Raw genomic sequence first — 26,948 nt, 5'->3', positions numbered from 1 at the left:
CTCCGGCATATGGGGCCAGCGCCCTACTCCTTTGAGCCACAGGCACCGCCCCGCCTGGCTATTTTTTTGTTGCGGTTGTCATTGTTGTTTAGCTGGCCTGGTGTGGGTTTGAACCCTCCAGCCTTGATGTAAGTGGCTGGCGCCATAACCACTGTGCTATGGGCGCCAAGCCTAGTATACAATTTTTTATAGTACTCTCTTATAACCCTTTTGTATTGCTGTGGAATCAGTAATAATGTCTCACCTTCCTTTGTGATTTTAGTGATTTCAATCTTCTCTCTTATTTTCCAGTCAGTGTAGGTACAGGTTTTCTCCATTTTATTTATTAATCAAAGAGTCAACTTTTGGGTTTATTAATTTTTCTCTTCTCTTTTTAAAAGCCTCTCCTCAAATCTCCATTATTTTCTTCCTTTTGTTAGCTTTGAGTTTAGTTCTTTCTTTCCTAGTTCATTAATGGGTAAAATGATATTGTTGATTTTAGATCTTTTTTACTTTTTAATAACTCAGCACTGTAACATTTCCTCTTAGCTCTGCTTTCTTCTCATAAGTTTTAGTAATAGAAATAGTTTTCTATTTCACTTATTTCAAGACCTTTTCTGATTTCTGTTATGAGTTCTTCTTTGACTCATTGGTTATTTAATATGTAGAAATTACATATTTCTACATATTTGTAGATTTTACTCTTTTCCTTTTTCTGTTGATTTCTAGTGTCCTTTTGTTGTGACCAGAAAAGATAATTTGTATGATTTCAGTATTTTAAAATTTATGTGTGTGGCACACCTTTTGGGGGCAAGACACAATTGTAGGAGGGACTTTACCTAACAAATGCAATCAGTGTAACCTGGTTTCTTGTACCCTCAATGAATCCCCAACAATAAAAAAAAAAAGTTTAAAATTTATAAAGTTAGCCAAGTGTTGTAGCGGGTGCCTACAGTCCTAGCTACTTGGGAAGCTGAGGCTAGAGGATCACTTCAGCCCAAGAGTTTGTCCAAGAGGACACCATGGCACTCTACCCAGGGTGACAAAGTGAGACTCTGTCTCAAAAATATAAATAAATAAAAAATAAAATTTATGAAGTGTTGTTTTGTGGCCTAACATATGATTTATCCTGGAGACTGTTCCATGTGCCTTTGAGAAAACCTATATTCTTCTGTTTGTGGTAGACTGTTTTGTGTGTCTTTTAGGTTCCACTAGTCCCCAGTGATAACTATTTCCTTATTGATCTTCATTCTGAGTTGTTTTATTCATTTCTGAGGAATCGAAGTCTCTTACTATTTGCTTTAAATATTATGGATATGAGAAACCATTATTATAGTGTCAATTTCTCCCTTCAGTTCTGTCAATGTTTGTTTTATATATTACAGACATAATGAATTGGGGAAAAAGAACTGAGATAAATAGGACTTCAGTGAAAGGGTTTATGATTATCTGGCTAGGAGACAGGATGTGTTCTCTGCATGCTGTGGTGTCTAAAATTTCCTCCGTTTTGCTTGTTTTTGTTTCCACCGTTGTCTTTGGGTTTCCCTAAAGACTGCTTCGTAAATAATGTCTGAGACATTCCCCAGTTTACTTTTCTTCTTTTCTCTTCTCCTCTCCTCCCTGCTTTCTCCTGATTATCCTAAGCATCTTTCACCCCTCCACAGTAAAAATACAAACTGTCGGGAATAGAAAAAATTTTAATATGTCCTGTCAATATCACATTGTATTACAGTAGTTTTGTTGTCTCCCTACTCCTGTGCAAGTCCCTTAGCGCAAGTACTGCATATTTTAATCTTTGCATACGTTATGTCTGGTATGGCCTGGAATCAATGCTCAATAAACACAAAGTTATTGTATGCAGAAGCTAATAAACATGATCTGCTATTGTTACTCCTCATTATATATCTCACCCTTCCAGACAGGATTTTCTGCCTTCCCAGTGGTCCCTGCTGCTGATGCATAATAGAATCTCTTTTAGGAAGCTATAAAATATATGTTGGGTGTGCAGAAAAGATTGTCAACATGAGTGGTGGATAAGCTATTTCAGCATATACATGATAACTACAAAATAAGAACCAAATACAAATTGCAGAACTGAAAATTTGAAAGGAAATTTCAAATTCCTATTTGAAAGGAAAAATTCAGTGGATGTCCTTAAGAAAGGTTAAACATTGCAGAAGAAAGAAGGAGAGGACTTGTACAAAGGAAAAAAGGACTGAGAGAAAACAAGAAAGAGTCTCAGTGACCTGTGAGACAGTATCATGAATTGTAGGTGGAACTGAATACCAACAGGAAATGGTTGAAAAGTGAGAAAAAAATGGTTGATACATAGCATTTCCTCACATGCATTGAAAACACCAACTAACATCTTTCACCCCTCACACCTTTCACCCCCTGTGATTCAAAAAACTCATGGCATCCCCACCCCCCTGCCAAGGAAGATAAAGACAAAGAAAATACTGCCTGGGAACATGATAGTGAATCATAAAGAGAAAATTTTGTGCATTCATAGGGAACAGATATGAATAATCAGCTAACTTAAAAGAATGGAACCCAAGATCTTTAAATTGGTGAAAGAAACATGTTGACCTATTATTCGTACCCAGTGAAAATATTCTTTAAAAACAAAGGAGAGATGAAGAAACTGTGGCGGATTGTGTTTTCCAAATTCATCCACAACAATAAATGTAGCCAGAATAAACAATCCAATTAAATGGCAGAGTTTCTCCAACTGGGGAAAAAAAAAACAGAAGAAGGCAACATTATAAACTGTTTAAAACACATGCACTTTAAATACAAAGCTTTGGGTAGACTGAAAGTAAAAGATGGGAAAGGACATACCACACAACCATTGAGCATAAGAAACCTGGTGTGGCTTTTTCTTCATGTTGGTCAATGTAGATTTAAGACAGGGCATATTAGCCAAGATAAAGGAGGATGTGCAATGATAAAAGGATCAATTCATTAGAATGACATAACCCTAAAAAATATGTGCATACTGAATAACAGAGCTTCAAGAATGTAAAGCAAAATCTGACTGCATTAGTGAGAGAAGTGGCTATGCAAGTATACCTAGAGATTTTTAACTCCCCTTTTTTTTTTTTTTTTTGGTTTTTGGCCGGGGCTGGGTTTGAACCCACCACCTCTGGCATATGGGACCGGCGCCCTACTCTTTGAGCCACAGGCGCCGCCCTTAACTCCCCTTTATGAACAATTCATAGAAGTAGTCAAAAAATCCGCAAAGGCCCTGCGAGGTGGCCCACACCTGTAATCCCAGGCGGGTGGATTGCGAGTTCACAGGTTGGAGACCAGCCTGAGCCACAGCCAGACCCCGTCTCTAAAACTAGCCGGGCCTTGGGGCGGCGCCTGTAGTCCCAGCTACTCTTGAGGCTGAGGCGAGAGAATCGCTTGAGCCCAAGACTGCGAGGTTGCTGTGAGTTGTGATGCCACAGCACCCTACCGAGGGCAACCAAGTGAGACTCTGTCTCAAAAAAAAAAAATAAAATAAAATAAAATAAAAATCAGTAAACTCACAGAAGTTGAAAAAATTATCAACCACCTTGACCTCACAAACGTTTATGGGCTTTTTTAAATTTAAAATTTTATTCTATATACAATGTGGAAATACAAACTATTTGGGGAGGTGGGTGGGGAGACTTAAATATCGTGATTTCAAGACTGACTCTAACCAACTATGTGGTATTAGCATGAGAATAGACAAAAATCAACGGAAAAGAACAGAGTCCAGACACGGACCCACACGTATGGTCAACTGAGTTTCAACAAAAGTGATAAGGCTATTCAGTACAGAAAGAAATCTATTCAACAAATGGTGTCCAAAACACAGTAAAATACGGAGAAAAATGAACTTCATCCCGTGTCACGCAAAGAAAGGTAATACAAGGCTTAAGGCTGGAAGCGCCCTCGGGTTCCCTCCCCTCCTACTCGCTCCCAGCCCCTAAACTGCCTGTGAACATTCGAAGTTGGGACCTGGAGGGGCTTTGGGGAGGCTGGATTGCGGGTGAGCCCACCTGGCGCCGCGGTGGTGGGATTGCTGGACGGACCTGACCCCTGGGAATGCGCATGTCACGAATCAGGTCGCCTCCCGCGGTTCTGTTACTACTGGACTTTCAAGAATCTAACAGGAAGGAAATCCACAAAAAAGGCAGAATGGCAATGCTCTCTAACTCTTAGTAGGACTTGCCTGACTCAGGTGGCATTTAACCGACATAAAAACCTAAAGCCAGGCGGGCCACAGCGTCTGGCGCCTGTGATCCTAGCACTCTGGGAGGCGGAGGAGAGGGAGGATCGCTTGAACTCCGGAATTCGACATCAGCCTGAGCAAGGGCGAGACCCTGCATCTACCAAAAGTAGTAAAATTAGTAGTCCCACCTACTCCGGAGGCCGAGGCGAGAGGATCCACTGAAGCCCACGAGTTGGAAGTTGCTGTGAGCTAGGCTGACACCGGGGTAACTCTAGACCCGGCGACACCGTGAGATTCTGTCTCAAACAAACAAACCCTGAAACCAAAAGCGGGATGATTCACTCGCATGGTGGTGATTTTGGGTAGGGTGTGAAAGTCTTTTGTTGGCACTCCGCAGTCACAGCCTCTGCGTCTTCATCGTCCACCCATTCGTTATTTGGGTGCCAGCTCCATGCCACCACCTGGCTACTGAGATCCTAAAATCAACCCCTGCCCAGGAAGCCTTGCACAGGAACAGAGGGGGTAAAGTCACTCAGAATTCAGTGACAGGGACGCAGCACCAAATGTTTGGGGAGGTGGAGGAACAGAAGCCGAGAGCAGGCGGGGCGGCGCGGATGGAGGATAGAAGGTAGTTCAGATTCAGGAACTGGAGCTCAGTGGGAGTGGCCTTGCACGCCGGCTCTGAGCCTGATTCATCTGTTCACAGCGGAGCGGAAAGTTTCTTCGATTTGCCACGGCTGGAATTACACAACACCAGCTGCAATAAGAAGTAAGTGAGGCTATGACTCAAGGGCCACCATAAATAAATAAATAAATAAACCAGGGGAAGCCTCCAGTCTGGGACAGTCGCGCGAGATCCTGGAAAAGCAGCACGTGTGTTTAAAACCAGCGCGGGGAATAGCCGGGCGTTGTGGCAGGCGCCTGTAATCCCAGCTACTCGGGAGGCTGAGGCAAGAGAATCGCTTAAGCCTAGGAGTTGGAGGTTGCTGTGAGCTGTGTGACGCCACGGCACTCTACCAAGGGTGATAAAGTGAGACTCTGTCTCTACAAAAAAAAAAAAAAAAAAAAAAAAAAACCAGCGCGGGGACGTAGGCGCCACCTCTGAGCGCAGAGCGGCGCGGGGCCTGGCTAGGGGCGCGCGCTAACTTCACTGGACGGCGGGGACAGAGCTCACCGGCAGCCTCGGAGGACACGCGCCAAACTCCAGGACCATGCGGGGAGAGCTGCCTGGGCTCTGGCTTCTCACTGTTGGTGTCCTGCCGTGGGTGAGTCCCCGCCGCCGGTCACGGCTCAGGGAGATCGCGTCTGGGGCCAGGAAGGGGCGAGGAGAATTAGGAGAGAAAAGGGAGCTGTATGGTTCTGGGCCAAGTGCAGCCGGGAATGTCCGGGCAGGACAAACTAGTCATCAGTCTGAGGAACACCGGGGTCGCTTGTCGCTTCGAGGGCAAGAACCCTCCGCTTAGACCGGGTGGGGAGTGTGGGGGATGGGGGAACTTCACCCCGCCAGGCTCCTTCTTCCTGGCGTGGCGCCCTCCTCGCTACTTTCCAGGATCAGGCTATTTTAAAATCGGTGGAGAACACCAACCTCCCAGCCACCTCCAGCCACGGATTCCCTGAAGGGAAGCAATGGGGGGGGGGGGGGAGGTGTCTTTTTCCTCTCCAGCCTCCATCTTCTGCTACCTCCGTCTTCTCCCTCTCTCATTTCTTTTTTTCTTTTCTTTTCTTTCTTCTTCTTTTTTTCTTTTACGGGCAAAAGTTAATAGGAAAGATCTTCTTTCCTTTTCTTTTCTTGACAAGAGTCTCACTTTGTCACCCTTGATAAGGTGCCCTGGCAGCACATCTCACAGCAACCTCAAACTCCTGGGCTTAAGCAATTCTCTTGCCTCAGCCTCCCAACTAGCTGGGACTGCAGGTGCCTGCCACAGTGCCCGGCTACAATATACCCAAATTTATGGGATACAGCAAAAGCAGCTGTAAATACTTACCCTAAAAAAAGAAGAAAATTTTCAAATTATCAACCACCTTTACACCTTAATGAACTAGAAAATGAAGAGGAAACTAAGCCCAAGGCTACTGGCAAAGGAAGTAAATATTAAAATTAGAGCAGAGATGAAAGAAACAGAGATTAGGAAAACAACAGAGAAAACTGAAAAAACCCAGAAGTTGGCTTTTTGGAAAGATCCACAAAATTGACCAACCTTCACCTAGATGGACTAAGGAAAAAGAAGACTCAGTTAAAATCAGAAATGAAAGAGGGGACAAAATTATTTTAAGAAAATATACTATCAATAATTGTATATCAACAAATTAGATAACCTAGATAAAGTGGATAAATTTCTAAAACATACCACCTATCAAGACCCCATCTCTACTAAAATAGAAAAATTAGCTGGGTGTTGTGGTGGGTACCTGTAGCCCAGCTACTTAGGAGGCTGAGACAGGAGGATAGCTGGAACCCAGGAGTTTGGGGTTGCTGTAAGCTAGGCTAATGCCATGACATTCTAGGTTGGACAACAGACTGAGACTCTGTCTCAAAAAAAAAGAAAAAAGTTAAATACTGTATGGGTGCACTTGTATGAGGTACCCAGAGTAGTGAATTCATAGAAAATAGAATAGTCACTGCCCAGGGCTGGGGAGACAAAGGCAGAGACAAATATGACCAGAAATGAATCGTTTTAAACCTGGGATAAAGATCAAAGTTCCGTTTAGGTTTGGAGGTTTGGAGGGGGTGGAGGGAGGCATATGAGATTTGTTTTGTGATAAGATCTGAAAGCCACTCATGCCAGTTCCTGCTTTGTCCCACAGGTCCTGGGTGACTCCGCTGTAACCACCACAGTTGGTGACGGACTGTGTAAACCAGGTACATCCTAAGACTGATCCCTACCCCTTTTTACCACCCTTGTTCTTTCAATCTTCTGTTTCTTGCAGTTCCTGTGTTTTGTTTTGTTTTTTATTCAACAGATACTTACTGATCCTTTGCCACATTTGAGGCCATGAAGTAATATCCCTGTGTTTTCTACTAAGAGTTTTGTACTTTTAGCTTTTACGAATGGGTGTCTGTACATGGTGTCAGATAAGGGTCAGACATTATTCTATTGCATGTGGCTATACAGTCGCGGTTGTCCCAGCACCAATGGCTGAAACTATTACTCTTTTCCATTGAATGGTCTTGGAACTCTTGTCAGAAATTAGTTGACCATCAATGTGTGCATTCACATTTGGACCCTTAATTCTATTCCATGGATCTGTGCCTGTCCTTTTGCCAGAACCACCCTTTCTTGAACACTGTTGCTTTGCACTAAGTTTCGAAATCAAGAAGTGTGAGTTTTCCTACTTTGTTTTCATTTTCCGGAATTATTTTGTTAGTATTTTTGCAATTCCATATGAATTTTAGAATCAGCTCATCAATTTCTAGAAGAAGTCACCTGAGCTTCTGATGGGGATAAGGTCGAACCTATAGCTCAGGTTGCTGTGAAGCTTTCTGTGTTTTCTTCCAGGAGTTTCATAATTATTTTAGACCTTAAACTTTAGGTTTTTGATCAACTTTGGGTTAATTTTTGTACCTAGTGTAAAGTAAGGTGTCAACTTCTTTCTCTTGCGTGTGGATATTCAGTTTGCCCAACATCATATCATGAAAAGAATGTTCTTTCCCTTATTGAATGGTCTTGGCACCCTTTTTAAAATCTTACAGTAAAGGGGTGGCTCCTGTGGCTCAGTCGGTAAGGCGCCAGCCCCATACACCGAGGGTGGCGGGTTCAAACCTGGCCCCAGCTGAACTGCAACCAAAAAAAAAAAAAATAGCCGGGTGTTGTGGCGGGCGCCTGTAGTCCCAGCTACTCGGGAGGCTGAGGCAAGAGAATCGCTTAAGCCCAGGAGTTGGAGGTTGCTGTGAACTGTGTGATGCCATGGCACTCTACCGAGGGCCATAAAGTGAGACTCTGTATCTACAAAAAAAAAAAAAAAATCTTACAGTAAGGATATAAATGAAGAAAATATTTTTGTCCAATTGTGCAATGAGTTTGTATTTTGAGATAAGTGTTATTACAAGAGTCAAAGTTAAAAAAAACCTCTAACATTTATAAAGTAAAACACAGTAAGCTAAGATTCATTTATTACTGAAGAAAGAAAAATGTTTGTATAAATTTATAGATTTTAAATTTAGGCTTGGCACCCATAGCCAGGTGTTGTGGCTCGGCACCCATAACTGGTGTTGTGGCAGGCACCTGTAGTCCCAGCTACTTGGGAGGCTGAGGCCAGAGAATGGCTTAAGCCCAAGAGTTTGAGGTTGTTGTGAGTTGTGATGGCACAGCACTCTACCAACAGTGAGATAGTGAGATTTCTGTCTCAAAAAATAGTCCAAGTGTACAGTGTTTATGAAGTCTGCACTAGTGTAAATAATGTCCTAGGTCTTCACATTCACTCACTGGCTGCCTCATCCAGAGGAACTTGTAGTCTGCAAGTTCCATTCACAGTAAGTGCCTGAGATAGGTGTATCATTTTTTACCTTTTACTTTTTTTTTTAGAGACAGAGTTGCCCTCGGTAGAGTGCTGTGCCATCACAGCTCACAGCAACCTCCAGCTTCTGGACTTAGGCGATTCTCTTGACTCAGCCTCCCAAGTAGCTGGGACCATAGGTGCCCGCCACAGTGCAATTTTTTTGTTGCAATTTGGTGAGGGCTGGGCTTGAACCCGCCACCCTTGGTATATGGGGCCGGCACCCTACTCATTGAGCCACAGGCACTGCCCTACACTTTATCTTTATTGTGCCTTTTCTATGTTCAGATATGTTTAAATACCCAAATACTTTCCATTGTGTTACAATTGCCTATAACATTCAGTCACATGCTATACAGGTTTGTAGCCTAGAAGTGTAGTTGGCTATACCATCTAGGTTTGAGTAAATACACTCCATAATGTTTGAACAAGGACACATTTCTCAGAATGTGTTCCCATCATTACATGATTAATGACTACATTAGAATCAGAAATGAGAGAAGGGACATTAATACTGATCTCCACTGACCTCACAGAAATAAAAAGGATTATAAAAAGATACTATGAACCTTTGGACACCAACAAATTAGGTAACTTAGAGGAAAGGTAGAAATTCCTAGGAAGGCAAAAATTACAGAACCAGAATCAAATAAAGATTATTAAAAATTACCCTTAAAAGAAAGCCCAGATCTAGATGGCTTTACCACTGAATTCTAACAAACATTTCAAGAAGACTCTGGGAGGCCGAGGAGGGTGGATAGCTTGAGCTCACAGGTTTGAGACCAGCCTGAGCAAAAAGTGAGACCCGTCCCTACTCAAGAGGATCCCTTGAACCCAAGAGACTGAGGTCACTTTGAGCTATGATGCCACAGCACTCTAACCTGGGGCAACAGAGTGAGACTCTTGTCTAAAAAAAAAAAAAAATAGCAGTGGAGGGAGCACTTTCCAATTCATATTATAAAGACGGTATGACCTCTATCCAAAATAAAAAAAGAATGTCACAAGAAAAGACAACTGCAAACCAATGATTCTTATGAATATGAATGCAAAAATCTGCAACCCAAGTGTCCATCAACAGCCTAGTGAATAAAGAAAATGTGACATATACGTTTAAATACAGCTTTCATACATATTATACAGCTTTAAAAAGGAAGGAAATGGTAACATATAGGATAAGGTGGCTGAATCTTAATGATTTTATGGTAAGTGAAATATACCAGTCACACACAAAATACTAGTAAATCCATATACATATAAATAAAAAATATATAAAAATAATTATACCATAACCAAGTGGGTTTTTTGCCCCCAGGAATACACAGTTGGTTCAACATTGAAAAATAAATCAATGTGGGCGGCGCCTGTGGTTCAGTGAGTAGGGCGCCGGCCCCATATGCTGAGGGTGGTGGATTCAAACCCAGCCCCAGCCAAATGCAACAAAAAAATAGCCGGGTGTTGTGGCGGGCGCCTGTAGTCCCAGCTGCTTGGGAGGCTGAGGCAAGAGAATCGCGTAAGCCCAAGAGTTAGAGGTTGCTGTGAGCCGTGTGACGCCACGGCACTCTACCCGAGGGCGGTACAGTGAGACTCTGTCTCTACAAAAAAAAAAAAGAAAAAGAAATCAATGTAACAAATCATATCAATAGAATAAAAAGCAAAAGTTACAAGATTACCTCAAAAGACATAGAGGAAGCATTTGATCAAATCTAACATCTTTTTATGATAAAAGTCATAAAATAATCTAAGAATAGATGTGAACTTCCTTAGCCTGATAAAGAGCGTCTACACAAATCCATAGCTAATGTCATACTTCATGGTGAAAGACCGAAAGGTTTTCTCCACAAAAGATGTCTGTATTTACTGCTTTTATTCAATATTACACTGGAGGCTTTAGCCAGGGCAATTAGGCAAGAAAAAGAAATAAAAGACAAGGAAGTTGGGGCGGCACCTGTGGCTCAGCGGGTAGGGCACCGGCCCCATATGCCGAGGGTGGCGGGTTCAAACCCAGCCCCGGCCAAACTGCAACAAAAAAATAGCCAGGCGTTGTGGCGGGCGCCTGTAGTCCCAGCTACTCGGGAGGCTGAGTCAAGAGAATCGCCTAAGCCCAAGGATTTGGAGGTTGCTGTGAGCTGTGTGACGCCACGGCACTCTACCGAGGGCGATAAGGTGAGACTCTGTCTCTACAAAAAAAAAAAAAAAGACATGGAAGTTGAAAAGGAAGAGGTAAAGCTATCTCTATATGTAAATGGCATGAGCTTATATGGAGAAAAGTCTAAGGAATCCACTAGAAAAGCATTAAGAATAATAAAGTCCAGCTGGGCATGGTGGCTTAGCCCTGTAATCCTAGCACTCTGGAAGGCCAAGGCACATGGATTGCTTGAGCTCAGGAATTTGAGACCAGCCTGAGCAAGAGCAAGACCCTGTTAGTATTTGAAAAAAAAAAAAAATAGAAAAGTTAACCGGGCGTTGTACCAGGTACCAGTAGTCTTATGATCCCAGCTACTCAGGAAGTTGAGGCAAGGGGATCACTTGAGCCCAAGAGTTTGAAGTTGTCATGAGCTATGATGCCCTGGCACTCTATCCAGCACCCAAAATGAGACTGTCTCAAAAAAAATAATAATAAAGTCTAAAGTCTTACTAGTAAGGTTATAGAATATAAGATCAGTGTACTGAAATCAATTTCATTATATTTTTATATACTCACAATGAATAAAAAGATGAAATTAATAAAAATATTTCATTCAGGCTCAGTGCCTGTGGCTCGAGCGGCTAAGGCACCAGCCACATACACCTGAGCTGGCGGGTTAGAATCAGCCTGGGCCCGCCAAACAACAATGATGGCTGTAACCAAAAAATAGCTGGGCGTTGTGGTGGGCGCCTGTGGTCCCAGCTACTTGGGAGGCGGAGGCAAGAGAATTGCTTGAGCCCAGGAGTTGGAGGTTGCTATGAGCTGTAATGCCATGGCACCCTACCTAGGGTGACAGCTTGAGGCTCTGTCTCAAAAAAAAAAATTTTTTTTTTCATTTAATATAGCGCACACAAAGTAATACATATTTAGGAATAAATTTAACAGAACTACAAAAATTATTTTAAAAATGAAAGATAATCTAAATACATGAAAAAAATCTCATGTTTATGGATCAAAAGACTTGACTTTTTTTTCAAGAGTGGGTAGAGTGCCGTAGCGTCACAGCTCACAGCAACCTCCAACTCTGCCCCCAGGAATAAGCTATTCTCTTGCCTCAACTCCAAATAACTAGGACTACAAGCCCCCGCCACAATGCCCGGCTATTTTTTTGTTGCAGTTGGCATTTTGGCATTGCTGTTTTAGCTGGCTGGGGTCGGATTTGAATCCGCCACCCTCAGTATATGGGGCTGGCACCGTACCCACTGAGCCACAGGCACCGCCCAAGACTTGCCATTGTTAAGATGACAGTATTCTACTGACCAGGAGTCCTAACAAGGGTTAGGACTTTTTCTTCTGTGAGTTTCCAGGAACCTAGGTGGTACTGTGTAGTCTCTAGGCCCACATGGCTAATGATCCTTCAAACACATCCATTCTGAATTGGTATGTTGTCAATGAGAAAGACACTCTGGATATTGCATACTTAGTATTAAAAATAAAATAAAATATCTCAATGTTTTATATTGATTATACATGTGGAAATGATAATGATTTAGATATTTTGGATCAAAAGGTAGATTTTAAAAAGAAACTTAACCTCATTCTTTTCACTGTGTCAATACGGATGCTATGTATTTGAATTTCATGCATGGCTGGTAATATATTTCTGTCAGTAGCACTGGTTGGAGGTGTACAGAGATGCAAAATCGAACACAAGAGCAAGCTGCGTAGGTGGATTGGATTCCACTGAAGGCCATAAGAGGTCCCTGGCCACCTCTGTCAGCCTCTGGGAATTCTGTGGCAATTCAGTCACTGGCTCTGCTCTCTCTTCCCAGGAACCTATGTCTCCATCTTCGATGGAAACTGTAGCCCATGCACAGAGGGTGTGGATTACTTGACTTTTCCGAACAATATGTCTTCTTGCTCACCATGTAAAGTCTGTAAACCAGGTACAGAACACGTGGATCCCACCCCCAGAGATGAAGTGCAGGGTGATGAGATGGGGTTGTAGCCCACACAAGTCAGAGAACCACGTTGCAGTTCATACCCTGTTTGGTGATTATGTCTTAGGTCAATAAAATAAAATAAAGACAAACTATTTTACAGTGCATGCCAGCTGGTAGGAAATCTTTTGAACTATCAGTTGCAATGGGGTGGGTAACCGTGCAGCAGGGAGAAGGCATGGCTGAGGGGAAAGGGCTGGGTTTCAGCCGTGACACTGGTCTGGGCCTGGGCCAGGCTCTGTCTCCCCAGCTCTGTGCTTCTGACAGGTGTGTTAACTCTCTCAGACTCACAGCCTCAGGTTTGTCCCTCCTGTCCAGCAGGGTCAGGTTTTGGAAAATCACCCAAGGGCTCCTCTCCTGCCAGGCTCCCTCAGGTTCTACCCCTGTATCTCCCTCACTATTAACCATGTTCTCTAAAGGATTCTTCTTCCCTAATCTTATATAATGGATAATGAATGTTGGTCCTTGTTGGATAATTCTTACTACTGGTGATGGCTGAAGGGTGGCCATCCTCTGTGTGCCCTGAGTTGGTGCGGGCCTGGCTCTCAGAGCTCCTCAGTGACCTGAATTGAGTGAGAAGGCATCAGGGTGGGAGGAAGGGTTGAGGGGCATGCCAAGGGAGCATATCCCCAAAGACTTTTCCTTTCTCTGCAGATGAAGTGTTGATCAGTAACTGCACGCAAACCAAAAACACAGAGTGTCAGTGCGTACCGGGAAAGTTCTGGGATAAAAAGTCCCCTGAGTTCTGCCAGAAGTGCAGCCTTGGGTAAGACATGAAAGGCAAGGGGCTCCCCGAAGAAGGCCAACCTCCACCCCACCAGGTGTCCCTGACCCTGTGGGGTGTCCTGAGCAAACAGTGGCCCCTCCTGGTCGATCTCCCTGTCACCTCCCTGTGGCAGCCCCTTCCCACACCAGCCCAGCACATGTCCCCCTTGGCAGAGGAGGCCAGGACTTCAGGCCCATGATAGCCCATGAAATATTTTATTTTAAATCATAACTGCAAAGAATCCAGCCTAGGGCGGCGCCTGTGGCTCAGCGGGTAGGGCGCCGGACCCATATGCCGGAGGTGGCGGGTTCAAACCCAGCCCCGGCCAAATTAAAAAAAAAAAAAAAAAAAAAAAGAATCCAGCCTAGAATGTATTTATCCTTAAACAAATTGAGTCCTAAAATGCAATTTGTAATAGTTTTACGAAGACAAAAGTGCCTGTGTGGCCCACAAAAGTCATAATAAGGTGGAGGGTGTAGCTCCTTCTAGATTTCCGAGACTACCAGAGCCAACACAGCTGTTCCCGCTTTGGCCCCTTGTCTTCTCCCTTTTGGGGGCTCTAGGGTCCCACACTGATGGCTTCTCTGACCACCAGTGTGCTCTGTGATCACTAGGGCTGGGCAGACAGGTGGGGACAGGAGCTTAGTGATAACCAGGGAAGGCTAGAGGGTGTGGCTCAGGTTGTGGCCACTTGGGCTTCTGACCTTCCCCTGGAGTGAGGCTTAACTCGGGGTGTCCCCTGCAGCCCCAAGCTGCAACAGGGAACCTGTGTGTGCCGAGCAAGGAGGAATCCTGGAGGCCACAGCTCTGACCACTGATGGGAGATTCTGGGGGTTAAAGTTCATGTGCACAGATCTTTCCCCAGACTCATCACGGGAGAGGGGGGCTCCTGGAGACGGGAGGAGCCTGTCCTTCCTCTGTCACCTGCTCAGGGACAGTGAATGGAGGGAGGCTTCTCTAAGGTCCCATTTAGCCAGCTGTCTCTCACAGAATCCTGAGTGTCCTCCCTGTGTGTACCCAGGTGCCCTGCTGGGATGGTCATGAAAACTAATTGTACCCCCTGGAGTGACATTGAGTGCATCCACGAAGAATCAAGTACTAAGGCGCCGGGGCGGAGACGCCCAGCTCCTAGAGGGCCAGGGAGCACCAATCTGGGGAATTCTACCGGTCCCCTCCCTTCTCCAGGCAATGGACAACTCATGACTTATATTGTCGTCGTCGTCGTCGTCGTCGTCGTCGTGGCTGTTGTGCTGGGCTTCCTAGTGATAGGGGTTTTAATACATTATGGCCGGAAACACATCCGCTCAGGTAGGTGTTGGTTGGGGGAGGGGCTCCTGGGCACTCCCTGCCCCTCCCCCTCCCTGCTGTCGGGGCAGAAGTGCCCTCCCATGTCCCACATCCTTGTCTCCCTGTGGTGGTCACTCCACCTCTGGCCTCACACGTCCCCTAAGGACCAGGATCCATAGGTCCCTCTCTCGGGGATGGTGGTGCCCTCATCTCCCAAGTCTGAGTTACCCCCATCTTCTGGGCCCAGCCAGGGCAGGGAAGGAGCTGGCTCCTCCACTGGGGGAGGAGGGTGAGGACCAGGAGTGCTCAGAGGGTCACAGCTTTGCTCAGAGCAGAACCAAACAGATTTGACACGTGTGTGTTTTACTCTGATTCTTCCTCCTGAGGGGAACTTAGAGTTGGAAGGCCCCATCTCTGTCCCCAGGCCCTGGGCTGCTTGTCCAGTGTCTCAGCGCCCAGCCTGCCCCTGCCCTGACACTGCCCTCTGGGAGTTCCTGCTGCATGGGACCCTCACCAGTCACTAAAGGGACCCCTTCTCTTCCAGGTTGTGACTGGGTCACCGAGTTCATGTGCAAAGTGAGTTGGTTTCTCCAGGACCAGGGGGCACTGGGTGCTCAGGACCAGCTTCCTACCCACGCAGAGCCCTGGGTGGGCATGCCCTCACTCTCTTGTATGGCTGCCCTGGCTCTTTGCAGTGGCCTTGGAGCTCTGGCTGACCAACAGGGGCACACGGCCACTTTGAGCACCCTACAGGGCAGTGGGCCGTGCTACAGCTCTGTCCTTCCTGCAGCCTGGGTGACAGCCCCACCCTGTAGCCCTGCACCCTGCGGATGGGATGACCTGCTTTAGCACAGCAGCAGGGGCCAGGTGCCAGCAGCAGGTGCTGGATGTGCTGAGCCTCTGCTACCTGGGGTGACCCCATTGGGAGGGGTAGCGATGGCAGGAGCAGCAGTGCCTCAGGGGACCTGCAGGGAGCCCTGGGTATGGACTCCTGAGTCTGCTCTTTGCCTCTCCAAGGTCTGTTGCCGGAGAGTCCCACAAGGGCCTGGAGCAGAGGACATTTCCCTCGAGATCCTGAACAGCAGAGACTGTCGGTACATCTCAGTACCTGAGCAGGAGCCAGCAGAACTGACAGATGTCATTGTAACGTCCCCAGGGGAGACAGAATGCACGCTGGTGAGTGGGGGCAGCTGTGCTGAGCCCTAATCCTGCCGCTAGCCCAGGTCTCAGCGGCACAGGCCAGAGAAGCTGCGGCAAAATGGTGACCACCCCACTCTGCAGGGCTGTCTGCTTCTTATCCCTGTCCTGCTTTGGCTCTGTCCCCAGAGCCTGGAGCCCTGCCGGGGGTTGTTGATGACTGATTAAGAGCCACCATGTGCTCCTAACAGAACTCAGGGCCCTTGCTTAAAACAGCAGGAGCATTGCACTTGCTCCAGAAGTAGTATTACATTGAACATATTTGAACATAAATCTTTGTCCAGATTTCTGTTCATGTTTTAGGGAGACTCCTTAGAAGTAGAATTTTTGAGTCAACATGTGGAAGTGCAGTTGCACATCCACGCAGAGGCACACACGTACACGCACACACATGTGCACACACACCTGGTTTGGGTTTGTATCATTTCACATATTTTGGTCTGACAGAGATGTTTTTGTTTTTCTGGGTTTGCTATCTGGAAAGACTTTCATTGCTCTGAAGCTCTGTTTCTTTGTTCTGACTGTTTTTGCACATGGTCAGTGTCTTGTCTACTAGAGCGTTTACGTAACAAGACACGCTCTCCTGCCCACGCTCTTTCTCCAGTACAGATACTGGATTCCTGATTTCTTGTTGTCCTTTCGTTTGGTCTAATTTTTTTCTTTTTTTTTTTTTAGAGACAGAGTCTCACTTTATCACCCTTGGTAAAGTGCTGTGGCATCACAGCTCACAGCAACCTCCAACTTCTGGGCTTAAGTGATTCTCTTGCCTCAGCCTCCGGAGTAGCTGGGACTACAGGTGCCTGCCACAACACCCAGCTATTTTTTTGTTGCAGTTTGGCCGGGGCTGGGTTTGAACTCAACACCCTCGGTATATGGAGCTGGCACCCTACTCACTGAGCCACAGGCGCCACCCTGGTCTAATTTTTTCATGTATACAAGTTTTACTTTTTTTTTTTGTTTTGAGACAGAGTCTCACATTGTCATCTTGTGTAGAATACCGAGGCATCACAGCTCACAGCAACCTCAAACTCCAGGGCTTAAGTGATTCTCTTGCCTTAGTCTCCCAAGTAGCTGGGACTACACGTGCCCACCACAATGCCCGGCCATCTCTTGTTGCAGCTGTCATTGTTGTTTAGCTGGCCCTGGCCAGGTTTGAACTCACCACCCACGGTGTATGTAGCTTGCGCCTTAACCACTGTGCCACGGGCACCGAGCCCGGAGATATTTTTTTTTCTTTTTCTTTTTTTCTTGAAGCAGAGCCTCAGGCTGTCGCCCTGGGTAGAATGCCACGGCATCACAGCTCACAGCAACCTCCAACTCCTGGGCTCAAGCAACTCTCCTGCCTCAGCCTCCCACATAACTGGGACTACAGGCACCTGCCACAAAGCCCGGCTATTTTTTGGTTGCAGCTGTCGTTGTTTGGCGGGCCTGGGCTGGATTTGAGCCTGCCAGCTCAGGTGTATGTGGCTGGTGTCTTAGCCGCTTGAGCCATAGGTGCCGAGCCAGGAGATACTTTTTCAATGATTCAATTTTTGCATATAACTCATAATTTAAATGGAATTTATTTTCTGATTTGTTATGAAGTTAGATACTTCCTCAAATGTTCCAGTTACTATCTGCGTCTTCCAACCCCATTTAGCCTCTAATTCTCCCATTTCCATTTGCTTTTGGTCCCTCCTTAGTATCAGGTGAAATCTTAATATAGACAATCATCTCCTTCATCTAGACTGTTCCTTTCTTACATCAGTGCCTATTTTTCATTTAACAAAGAAAATGTAGGGCGGCGCCTGTGGCTCAATGAGTAGGGCGCCAGCCCCATATACCAAGGTGGTGGGTTCGAACCTGGCTCCAGCCAAACTGCAACAACCAAAAAAAAAAAAAAATAGCTGAGCATTGTGGGGGGCGCCTGGAGTCCCAGCTACTTGGGAGGCTGAGGCAAGAGAATCGCTTGAACCCAGGAGTTGGAGGTTGCTGTGAGCTGTGATGCTATGGCACTCTACCCAGGGTGACAGCTTGAGGCTCTGTCTCAAAAAAAAAAAAAAAAAAACAAATAGAGCAAATACCTCCTCCTTAGTTTTTCAAAACTTACCAGTCTACTCAGATAAAATTTATAATTGTTTCGTATGATTTTCTCCATGTCCAAGACAGTCATTGGAATTTTTCTTGAATTTTTCTTAACTATGAAAAAAATGATCTGGGAAGAATTGGGATCTTGCTAACATTCAATACTTTTTTTTTAATCACAGAAGATCACAATTCAAGTCAAGTGTTTTATTATAATTCAAGACTTGTGTTTGTCTTCAGATAAATTACTCCTATTTCTTGTTAAGGCTGCTTTCCTGGTTTGTAAATGTTTTATAACATGTATGAGTTGGATCCTCTTATAATTGCCTATTTTAATTAGTTGTTTTATGGTTTAAAACATTCACCCAGATATATATTCGTATTTAAGTACTATTTACACTTTAGTTTTTAAAGTTTACAAACATATCTAACATAATGACTGCTTTTCCCACTTCATTGCAAACATTTTCCCTGAGGCTTTTGTTTTGTGTCCTGCTGTGCAGCTAGAACTTTCAGAATAATGTTCAACAGTCTTTAGAGAAGGGAGGTGTTTTGGTTTTTTTTTTTTTTTTTTTTGTAGAGACAGAGTCTCACTTTATGGCCCTCAGTAGAGTGCCATGGCATCACACAGCTCACAGCAACCTCCAACTCCTGGGCTTAAGCGATTCTCTTGCCTCAGCCTCCCGAGTAGCTGGGACTACAGGCACCCGCCACAACGCCCGGCTATTTTTTGGTTGCAGTTTGGCCGGGGCTGGGTTTGAACCCGTCACCCTCGGTATATGGGGCTGGCGCCTTACCGACTGAGCCACAGGCGCCGCCCGAGAAGGGAGGTGTTTTGGTTTTGATCAGACTTTACTGGAAAGGAGTCTTTTTTTTTTTGTAGAGACAGAGTCTCACTCTGTCGCCTGGATAGAGAGCTGTGGCATCACAGCTCATAGCAACCTCCAACTCTTGGGCTTAGGCAATTCTCAGCCTCCCGAGTAACTGGGACTACAGGCACCTGCCAAAACACCCAGCTTTTTTTTCTTTGCTGTCTTTGGCCGGGCTGGGCTTGAACCTGCCACCTCCGGCATATGGAGCCGGCGCTCTACTCCTTTGAGCCACAGGCACCACACACACCCAGCTATTTTTTTTTTTTTTTTGCAGTTTGGCCAGGGCCGTGTTTGAACCCGTCACTCGGTATATGTGGCCAGCGCCCTACCCACTGAGCCACAGGTGCCGCCCTGGAAAGGAGTCTTTTGTGTACACTGTTACCTCTTGTCTCATAAGGAAATTTTCAGTAGCGTTCTGGAATTAGGATGTTACAACAGTGCCAGCCACTGTGCCCAGGGTTCAAGCAGCTGTGCCTTCTCTCTGGTCTTTGTACAGTCCAGACCCTGCTGTGTTGGGAGGGCCTCCTGCTGCTCTGGTTGCCTCGCACAGCTGGCGATTCTGTCTTCTGCCCCTTTCCCACATGTGAGCACCTGCCCTGAGTACCTCCAGTCCTAGTGAGCAGCCTGTCCCCTTCTCCTTCCCTTCAATCCTGCCTCCTCTGGCTAGATTCCCAATGCTGGTGCTTAGATGATCAATCCAAAGGTGGATATCAATTCTCTACATCCGATCCTGTCCGCAGGGCAGTGCTGTGCAGTCTGCCATCTTGGCCCCTCCTCCAAGCCCTTTTAGATTGTGCAAAGTGCCCTCATGGGTGTATGCAGTCTAATGTGAGTCAATTAAAAAGCCTGTGAGCAGTAATTGATTGTCTCCTGCTGGGGCTGGGTGGGAATTCATCAGAATGGGACTTTCTAGTTGGTGTGAATATTCTGTCTTGATCTGGTGGTGGTAACACAGGTGTGTACGTGGAAAGGAACACAAGTGAGCATGTGACACCCACTGCAACCAGTAACCAGCAGACAGAGCCTGTGAGCCACATAGGATGGAAAGTATATGTCTGTCTCCATAGAGACCTAAGGGGGAGGTGACCTGCCACAGGTGTCATGGCAGGCTGGCTGTCAGGGCCACGTGGAATCTAGGATTCCTCCCTCCGACTAAGGGCATTCTCCGTTGTGTGTTACAGGGACAGGCAGAAGGTGAAGAGTCGCAGAGGAGGGGCCTGCTGCCTGCAGCGAATGGCATTGCCAACCCCACTGACAGTAAGTTTTCTTGTTCCCAGTGATGCAGCAGAGGACAGGGAATGGTGACAATGTCCTAACTCTGCCATCCCCATAGTTGATATGTCTCTTCTAGAACATTCAGTGCTGGAAGCAAGGGATTCTATGCTATGGCCACTGAACTCTAAATACCCTTCTCCTCCACTCTCTCCCACCCTGTCTGTGCCCTGATGATGATGATCATAACAACTCTGTCCTGCCCTCATCCACCTCCTTCCTTGTTCAAGGCCTTGTTCAGCCCCCAAAGTGCCTCCTGAGGGGCTGCCCTGTCCTGTGTGGCACCCACTGGCCCCAGGAAGCTACTGAGACCCAGGTTGTTGAGCTGTAGTGTAAACTACAGACAGGATTCTAAAGACTTAATGCTTTTAAAAGGGAATAGGAAATTATCTCATGCATAATTTTTGGTATATTGATTACATGATGGTAAGCTAAGGCCATTTTATTATTTCGGAAAGAAACACACTTTTTGAAAACAGATTTAGTGTAGCCTAAGTGTACAGCCTGAGTCTACAGCAGCAGTCTGTAATCTGTCGAGGGCCCCAGAAGTCAGTAAGGGAGAGGAGAGGCAAATTCTCTGTCTTTCTCTTTGTGAGCTGAGCTTTCCACTTTCTCCCATCCTCAGACACTGGTGCTCCTGGCCTTGAGGTCTTCAGACTCCAGGACCCACCCCAGTACCTCCCTGGCTCTCAGACCTTCAGACCTAAGCTGGGAGTTGCACCGTCGCGCCCCGAGTCCTCAGACCTTCAGATGTCAGTGAATGACACTTAACAATCTTCCTATTTCTCCAGATTGGAGATGACACATCTTGGGACTTCTCAGCCCCCATAATTATTATAAGGCTGATGCCACAGCACCGTAGCCTGGGTTCGAACCCACTAGCCTCGGTGTATGTGGCCGGTGCCCTACCTACTGAGCTATGGGCACCACCTAATATGCCTTTTTTGTGATGTTTTTAATAATATATATACTTTTCAGTAAACTGTTTAATATTTAATTTATTAATAACTGAAAAAACTTAAGTTATTAAGTTAAATTAAATGATAGATATTTGCCATCATTTTTTGTTATGGCAACTGAATACTTGAAACGAAAAGAAATTTGCTTCTTAGTAAAGTATCGTAAGCACGGAGACGCAAGAGTCCAGTGTACTACTGTGAATTCTCTTACCTCAGCCTCCTAAGTAGCTGGGACTACAGGTGCCCGTTACAACACGGGCTATTTTTTGTTGTTGTAATTGTCATTATTGTTTAGCTAGCCTGGTTAATTTCATCAAATTGAATCCTATGTACTCAATTTTGATATGAGGACAATTAATGACAATTAAGGTTATGGGGGGGAAAGCAGAAAGAGGGACGGAGGGAGGGAGGTGGGGCCTTGGTGTGTGTCACACTTTATGGGGGCAAGACATGAGTGCAAGAGGGACTTTACCTAACAATTGCAATCAGTGTAACCTGGCTTATTGTACCCTCAATGAATCCCCAACAACAACAAAAAAGGTCTGAAAAAAAAAACAAAGAAAATATTTCATCAAATATACAAAACCAGCACATTGTACCCCATGATTGCATTAATGTACACAGCTATGATTTAATAGCTTTTTCTGCTTTTCCTCCCCCCCATAACCTTAATTGTCATTAATTGTCCTCATATCAAAATTGAGTACATAGGATTCATGCTTCTCCATTCTTGTAATGCTTTACTAAGAATAATGTCTTCCACTTCCATCCAGGTTAATACGAAGGATGTAAAGTCTCCATTTTTTTAAATAGCTGAATAGTATTCCATGGTGTACATATACCACAGCTTGTTAATCCATTCCTGGGTTGGTGGGCATTTAGGCTGTTTAAGAATGGACTTTTTCTTTCTTCTTTAAAAGAATGGACTGTAATTCTCTTTTTGTTTAGAAGTTATTCAGTTGTTTCCAAATAAATCAATAAATAAAAGATAAACTGCATGGCTTTTGTCTTAGTCCGTTTTGTGCTACTATAACAACGCCTGAACCTTGGTAATATATAAAAAAAACAGATTTATTTTTACTGTTGTACAGGCTTGGAAGTTTAAGGTCAGAGAGCCTGCCTCTGGTGAGGGCCTTGTGGATGCATCATCCCATGGCAGAAGGTGGAAGGGCAGGAGAGTATCCATGAGAGAGAGTGAGTGCGCAAGAGGGGCCCAAATTCCCTTTTATAACAAGGCCAATTCTGCAATAACGAGCTTACTCTGGAAATAGGGACATTAATCCATCTATGAGGGAAAAGCCCAAATGACCTGCTCATCTCTTTAAGGTCCCACCTTTCTCAACACTGTTGCATTGGGAATTCAAGTCTCAGCACGTGAACTTTGGGGGACACATTCAAAGCATAGCAAAAATTAAAAGTGGAAAGAGAGAAAACAGGGCGGTGCCTGTGGCTCAAAGGAGTAGAGCACCTCCCATATGCTGGAGGTGGCGGGTTCAAACCCAGTCCCGGCCAAAAACTGCAAAAAAAAGAAAAGAATGAGAAAACAAAAGCGGGAATCCTGTGCAGTCAAGTTGACAACACCGAATGAATTTATTACTAAGATTTTTTTTAATGAGCCTTAATATAGAGATCAAACTGCTACAAAACTAGAATTTGACCTTCTCAGTGCAAAGGACAAAGGACAACTTTCACACAAAGTTGTTTTGTGTGAAATATTTTTCTTTACCTTTTTAAAGAAAATTTTATTTGATATTCATAAAAATTTATAAAATAAAAATAAATTTATTTATTTTGAGACAGAAGACAGAGTCTCACTTTGTCACCCTCTGTAGAGTACTGTGACATCACAACTCACAGCAATCTCAAACTCTTGCACTGAAGTGATCCCCTTGCCTCAGCTTCCTGAGTAGCTGGGACTACAGGCACCTGCCACAATGCCCAGCTCTTTTTAGAGCTGGGGTCTTGCTGTTGCTCAGGCTGGTCTCAAACTCCTGAGCTCAAGCAATCCACCCGCCTCAGCTGCCCAGAGTACAAGGATTACAGGTGTGAGCCACCACACCCAGGCCTTTTTCTTTACCTTTCTGCCTAAAAACAAAGAGTTTGCTATTTATTTATTGGATAAAAGTTCAATATACAAATATCCATTGTGTACCATTATAATTAGAGAATTAAAGTTAACATGACAACACAAAATATGAAATACATAAAAATAATTTTTCAGAAACATAGTATTTCTACATGGAAAACTTCTAATTATTAAAAATATAAAAAGACACATGTCTGTATATATTGCAAAATTGTTATTAATGATTCTTTTTTTTTTACTTGTTTAGGTATTCCTTCTGTTATAACTCAGGTTATTGTTTTTCTAGGGATATCCATATACCCCATAGCAAATTCAGTTTGCTCTGGGCGTTCAGAACGATTGTGGCAAACAGCTGGCCCACTGAGGGGGCACACATATCTGATATTGCATGTTATTTTCGTTTATTTATTTATTTTTGAGACAGAGCCTCAAGCTGTTGCCCTAGGTAGAGTGTCGTGGTATCACAGCTCATAGCAATCTCCAACTCCTGGGCTCAAGCGATTCTCCTGCCTCCGCCTCCCAGGTAGCTGGGACTACAGGTGCCCACCACAATGCCTGGCTATTTTTTGGTTGCACCTGTCATTGTTCTTTGGTGGGCCTGGGCTGGATTCGAACCCGACAGCTCAGGTGTATGTGGCTGGCACCTTAGCCAATTGAGCCACAGGTGCTGAGCCTGATATTGGGTGTTACTATATATGCAAGTACCTTCAGACTTTCCTGTATATTCATAATAAGAGTAAACCAATAACACAATTTTGACAGTTTGTCATTTTTCACAACCTTCATCATGTCTTACACCTAAGATTAAAGAAGGAAGGTGAAAAAATACAAAGCAAAGAATCAGTCATCAGGTCCACGCCGCTGCTGTGCATCCTTAAGCTTCTGCTGTGCGTAGACCAGTCAGCTCCTGGTATATGACTGGGGCAGGGCTGTCATCTGTTTTTTCAGGGTAAGACGGTGGGGATGCTCTGGGTGTCGTTGGATCATCCGCTCCCCATCGCTGGCTGGTTTCAACGTGAGTGATGTCTCCAGGGAGGGAGGCCCTTCACCTTCACTGCTGTTGGTGTGGATAGGATCACCAAGTAGGGGCCTTTTCACCATGATTCCAGGGGGCTTAGGCTCCAATCTTTAATCCCCACCTAGTTACCTGGAGAATGGGGGTGGACTGGGGGAGATAAACTAATGGGATATCTATCATTTACCCATTCTGAAATCTTTTTTCATTATTTTTCCCAGTGACATCAGTTGGTTAAAGAGTTTGCTTTTTATCAAGATGATTTCCTGGGGCATGTGCAGGATGGGTGATTAGACACGGATGGTATGTACCTGCTCCACAGAGAAGAACCAGAATAGTGAGCACATCTCATGTCGCACAGAGAGGGCTCCGCGCTCCCTCCTATCACTGCTGAGACCAAGGACAAACATGGGGCACAGAGGTTGCAGAGGGGAACAGAAACTCAAGCATTTCACAATATCACCACAAAACTCTCATGATAGACAATAAGATTCTTCCGGTGTAGCATTAAAACTATCTTTATCTTTTTTTTTTTTGACATTTTATAAATTTAATTGCAAGAAAATGCAAACTCTACTAATAATAAATCCAAAAACAATCTTAAAGGGAAATTTATGATGAATACACGTTAATGAGTTAACATGGTTGATAAACAATTCTTATAGATCAAAAATCAGCAACACTGCTCTTGGGCTTGCTGGGAGATGGGCTTTCATCTCAGAAAATGCACTGGGTTTTGAAGTGAACCTGCATTTACCAGGCAGACCTTCAGGGATGCAGTCTTTGGAACAGTCATTTCATCCTGTGTATAATTGATCACAGAACTTTCTCAATCTTTTGTGATTTTGTAAACTTGACATCATCTCATTAAACCCATTGGCATCTTCATGCCTTTCATATATACCCTAGTATACTGACAACTACACAACAGGTCAGTTGTTGAAATGGGCAAAATATAATACTTATTACAATATGAATCACCACCCACGATATGCCTTGGTCAAAGTTCTTTGTCTCTTAAGAAACTGTGTTTTAGAGAAAATAAAAATGAGAAACTTAGTTTTCCCCCGGACTTATTTCTCTCTCTCTGAAATTTTATGCCTTCTCAAAGCATCTCACATTGGTTCCATCTGATCTTTGTCCACAGATGACTATCATCAGAAATTTCACCCTAAAAAAAGCCATGAGATAAAAAAAGACAGTTTCTATCCACAAAATCTAGTATCATTTAACTCACAACCCACTATTCTCCATTCATTATTTGCTAAAGATGTTACTACAGAGATGTCTCTAATCATGACAACTATTTGTCTGAGAGATATAATCATCCCAATTTACAGCCTAGAAAACCAAGCCTTCTTGTGCTTCATAACATTCACAAATATGTCATAGTTATTTACCTACAAGCCTAAAATATTACTACAAACAAATCTATTATCATTGTTGCTACAGAGGCTAAAAAAATGCACTTGACAATATTTAACAAATCTTTGCACTACAGCATATTGTCTGTTCCTAGATCATTGTGACCTTTTTCAGGCCAAAGATCTCTTTGACTTCTTTAAAAAGCTTCTAGGAAGAGCTCAACTTCTCATGGGCAGATTCTCAGGACACCACTGTCATCTTCTCCTGGTGGCTCAAGAAGGAAAAACGGATAAAAAGGCCCCAGAGAGGAGAGAGGACTGTATATATAAATGAGGGCATCATTTCCAACATCGAAAAACCGGATTTCTTCCATTGCAACATCCAGGAAAATTCCCACACGCGCAAGTCCAGGCTTGCAGGCATCCTACTTCCTGGGATAGAGTTGGCACAGATTGCTTCTGCCTTCATGCTGATGATCCAGAAGCCTTGCTTAGAGGATAAAGCACTCTGCTTTGTGTCAACCGATTCTTTGCAGACACTCAGACCACTCCTTCACCTCTCCCACGTCCACCTCCCAGTAATGTCAGCCAGTGGAGAAGCTGGGTGTACCCAGGATACAGGCCAGGTGGGTGAATCTCCTGGGATCTTCCATCATGTCCTGATGGCTCTTTGCACGCTGGATGCTCCTTAGGTCCTTGTAGATGGCAAGAAGGGAGCTGGCGGTGGCCACATCCAGGTTCATATCTTTCTGGAACCGCTGGAGCTCATGGCTCACATGCAGTGTATACTCCAGGACAGCCCCAAGCAGCTGCTTGAGCAGAAGGGTCAGTATTCTCATCTGCCATTCTAACTTGGGAGGTTCGTCTATCGATCTTCGGTGCGTGGGGTAGATCATTTTCAAACCCACCCTTTCTGATGCCCAAGTTTGGATGCAATCCAAACAGAAGATGTGCCCACAAGACAAGGAGACAGGATTGGTGAATAAATCCAGACAAACTGAGCAAGTCGCCTCTGCATACAGACTTTTGGCCATGGTCCCCGAGGGTCACTCCTTGGCAGGCAACTGGGCTGAAGTGATGCTTTTTCTGCTTCTTGGGAGTTCTTAGAAATCTTCAATACACAATCTGATCCTCAATATCAGGGCATAGTTGTTTGCAGACTTCCACATGATGTGTTTGCTGGGAGCCAAGCCCAGTTGGATCTGGAAGTGAAGTCACACCCCTAATCTGTACTTCTTTGAAAGTCACCTTGAGTTGGAGATTC

The 26,948-nt window shown here is 44.7% G+C and overlaps 1 protein-coding gene across 1 annotated transcript; it reads left to right on the top strand.

Moving 5' to 3' along the window:
- Positions 1–4,958: 4,958 nt before the first annotated feature.
- On the top strand, positions 4,959–25,277 carry LOC128576304 (tumor necrosis factor receptor superfamily member 10A-like). The gene is made up of 10 exons (XM_053578360.1): positions 4,959–5,448; positions 6,989–7,043; positions 12,635–12,748; positions 13,457–13,568; positions 14,590–14,876; positions 15,400–15,431; positions 15,873–16,031; positions 20,170–20,245; positions 20,886–21,012; positions 24,109–25,277. The coding sequence occupies exons 1-10, from the start codon at positions 5,395–5,397 to the stop codon at positions 24,221–24,223; spliced, it is 1,131 nt and encodes a 376-aa protein (XP_053434335.1). The 5' UTR covers positions 4,959–5,394; the 3' UTR covers positions 24,224–25,277.
- Positions 25,278–26,948: the final 1,671 nt, after the last annotated feature.

The sequence above is a fragment of the Nycticebus coucang genome, chromosome 24, assembly GCF_027406575.1.
Source record: "Nycticebus coucang isolate mNycCou1 chromosome 24, mNycCou1.pri, whole genome shotgun sequence".
Classification (NCBI taxonomy): domain Eukaryota; kingdom Metazoa; phylum Chordata; class Mammalia; order Primates; family Lorisidae; genus Nycticebus; species Nycticebus coucang.
This window is presented reverse-complemented; position numbering and strand designations above follow the sequence as displayed.

Coding starts and splice junctions, on each gene's coding strand:
- LOC128576304 (XM_053578360.1), top strand. CDS start 5,395: ATGCGGGGAGAGCTGCCTGGGCTCTGGCTTCTCACTGTTGGTGTCCTG. Junction 5,449..6,988: donor CTGTTGGTGTCCTGCCGTGG/GTGAGTCCCCGC, acceptor TTTGTCCCACAG/GTCCTGGGTGACTCCGCTGT. Junction 14,877..15,399: donor CCGGAAACACATCCGCTCAG/GTAGGTGTTGGT, acceptor CTTCTCTTCCAG/GTTGTGACTGGGTCACCGAG.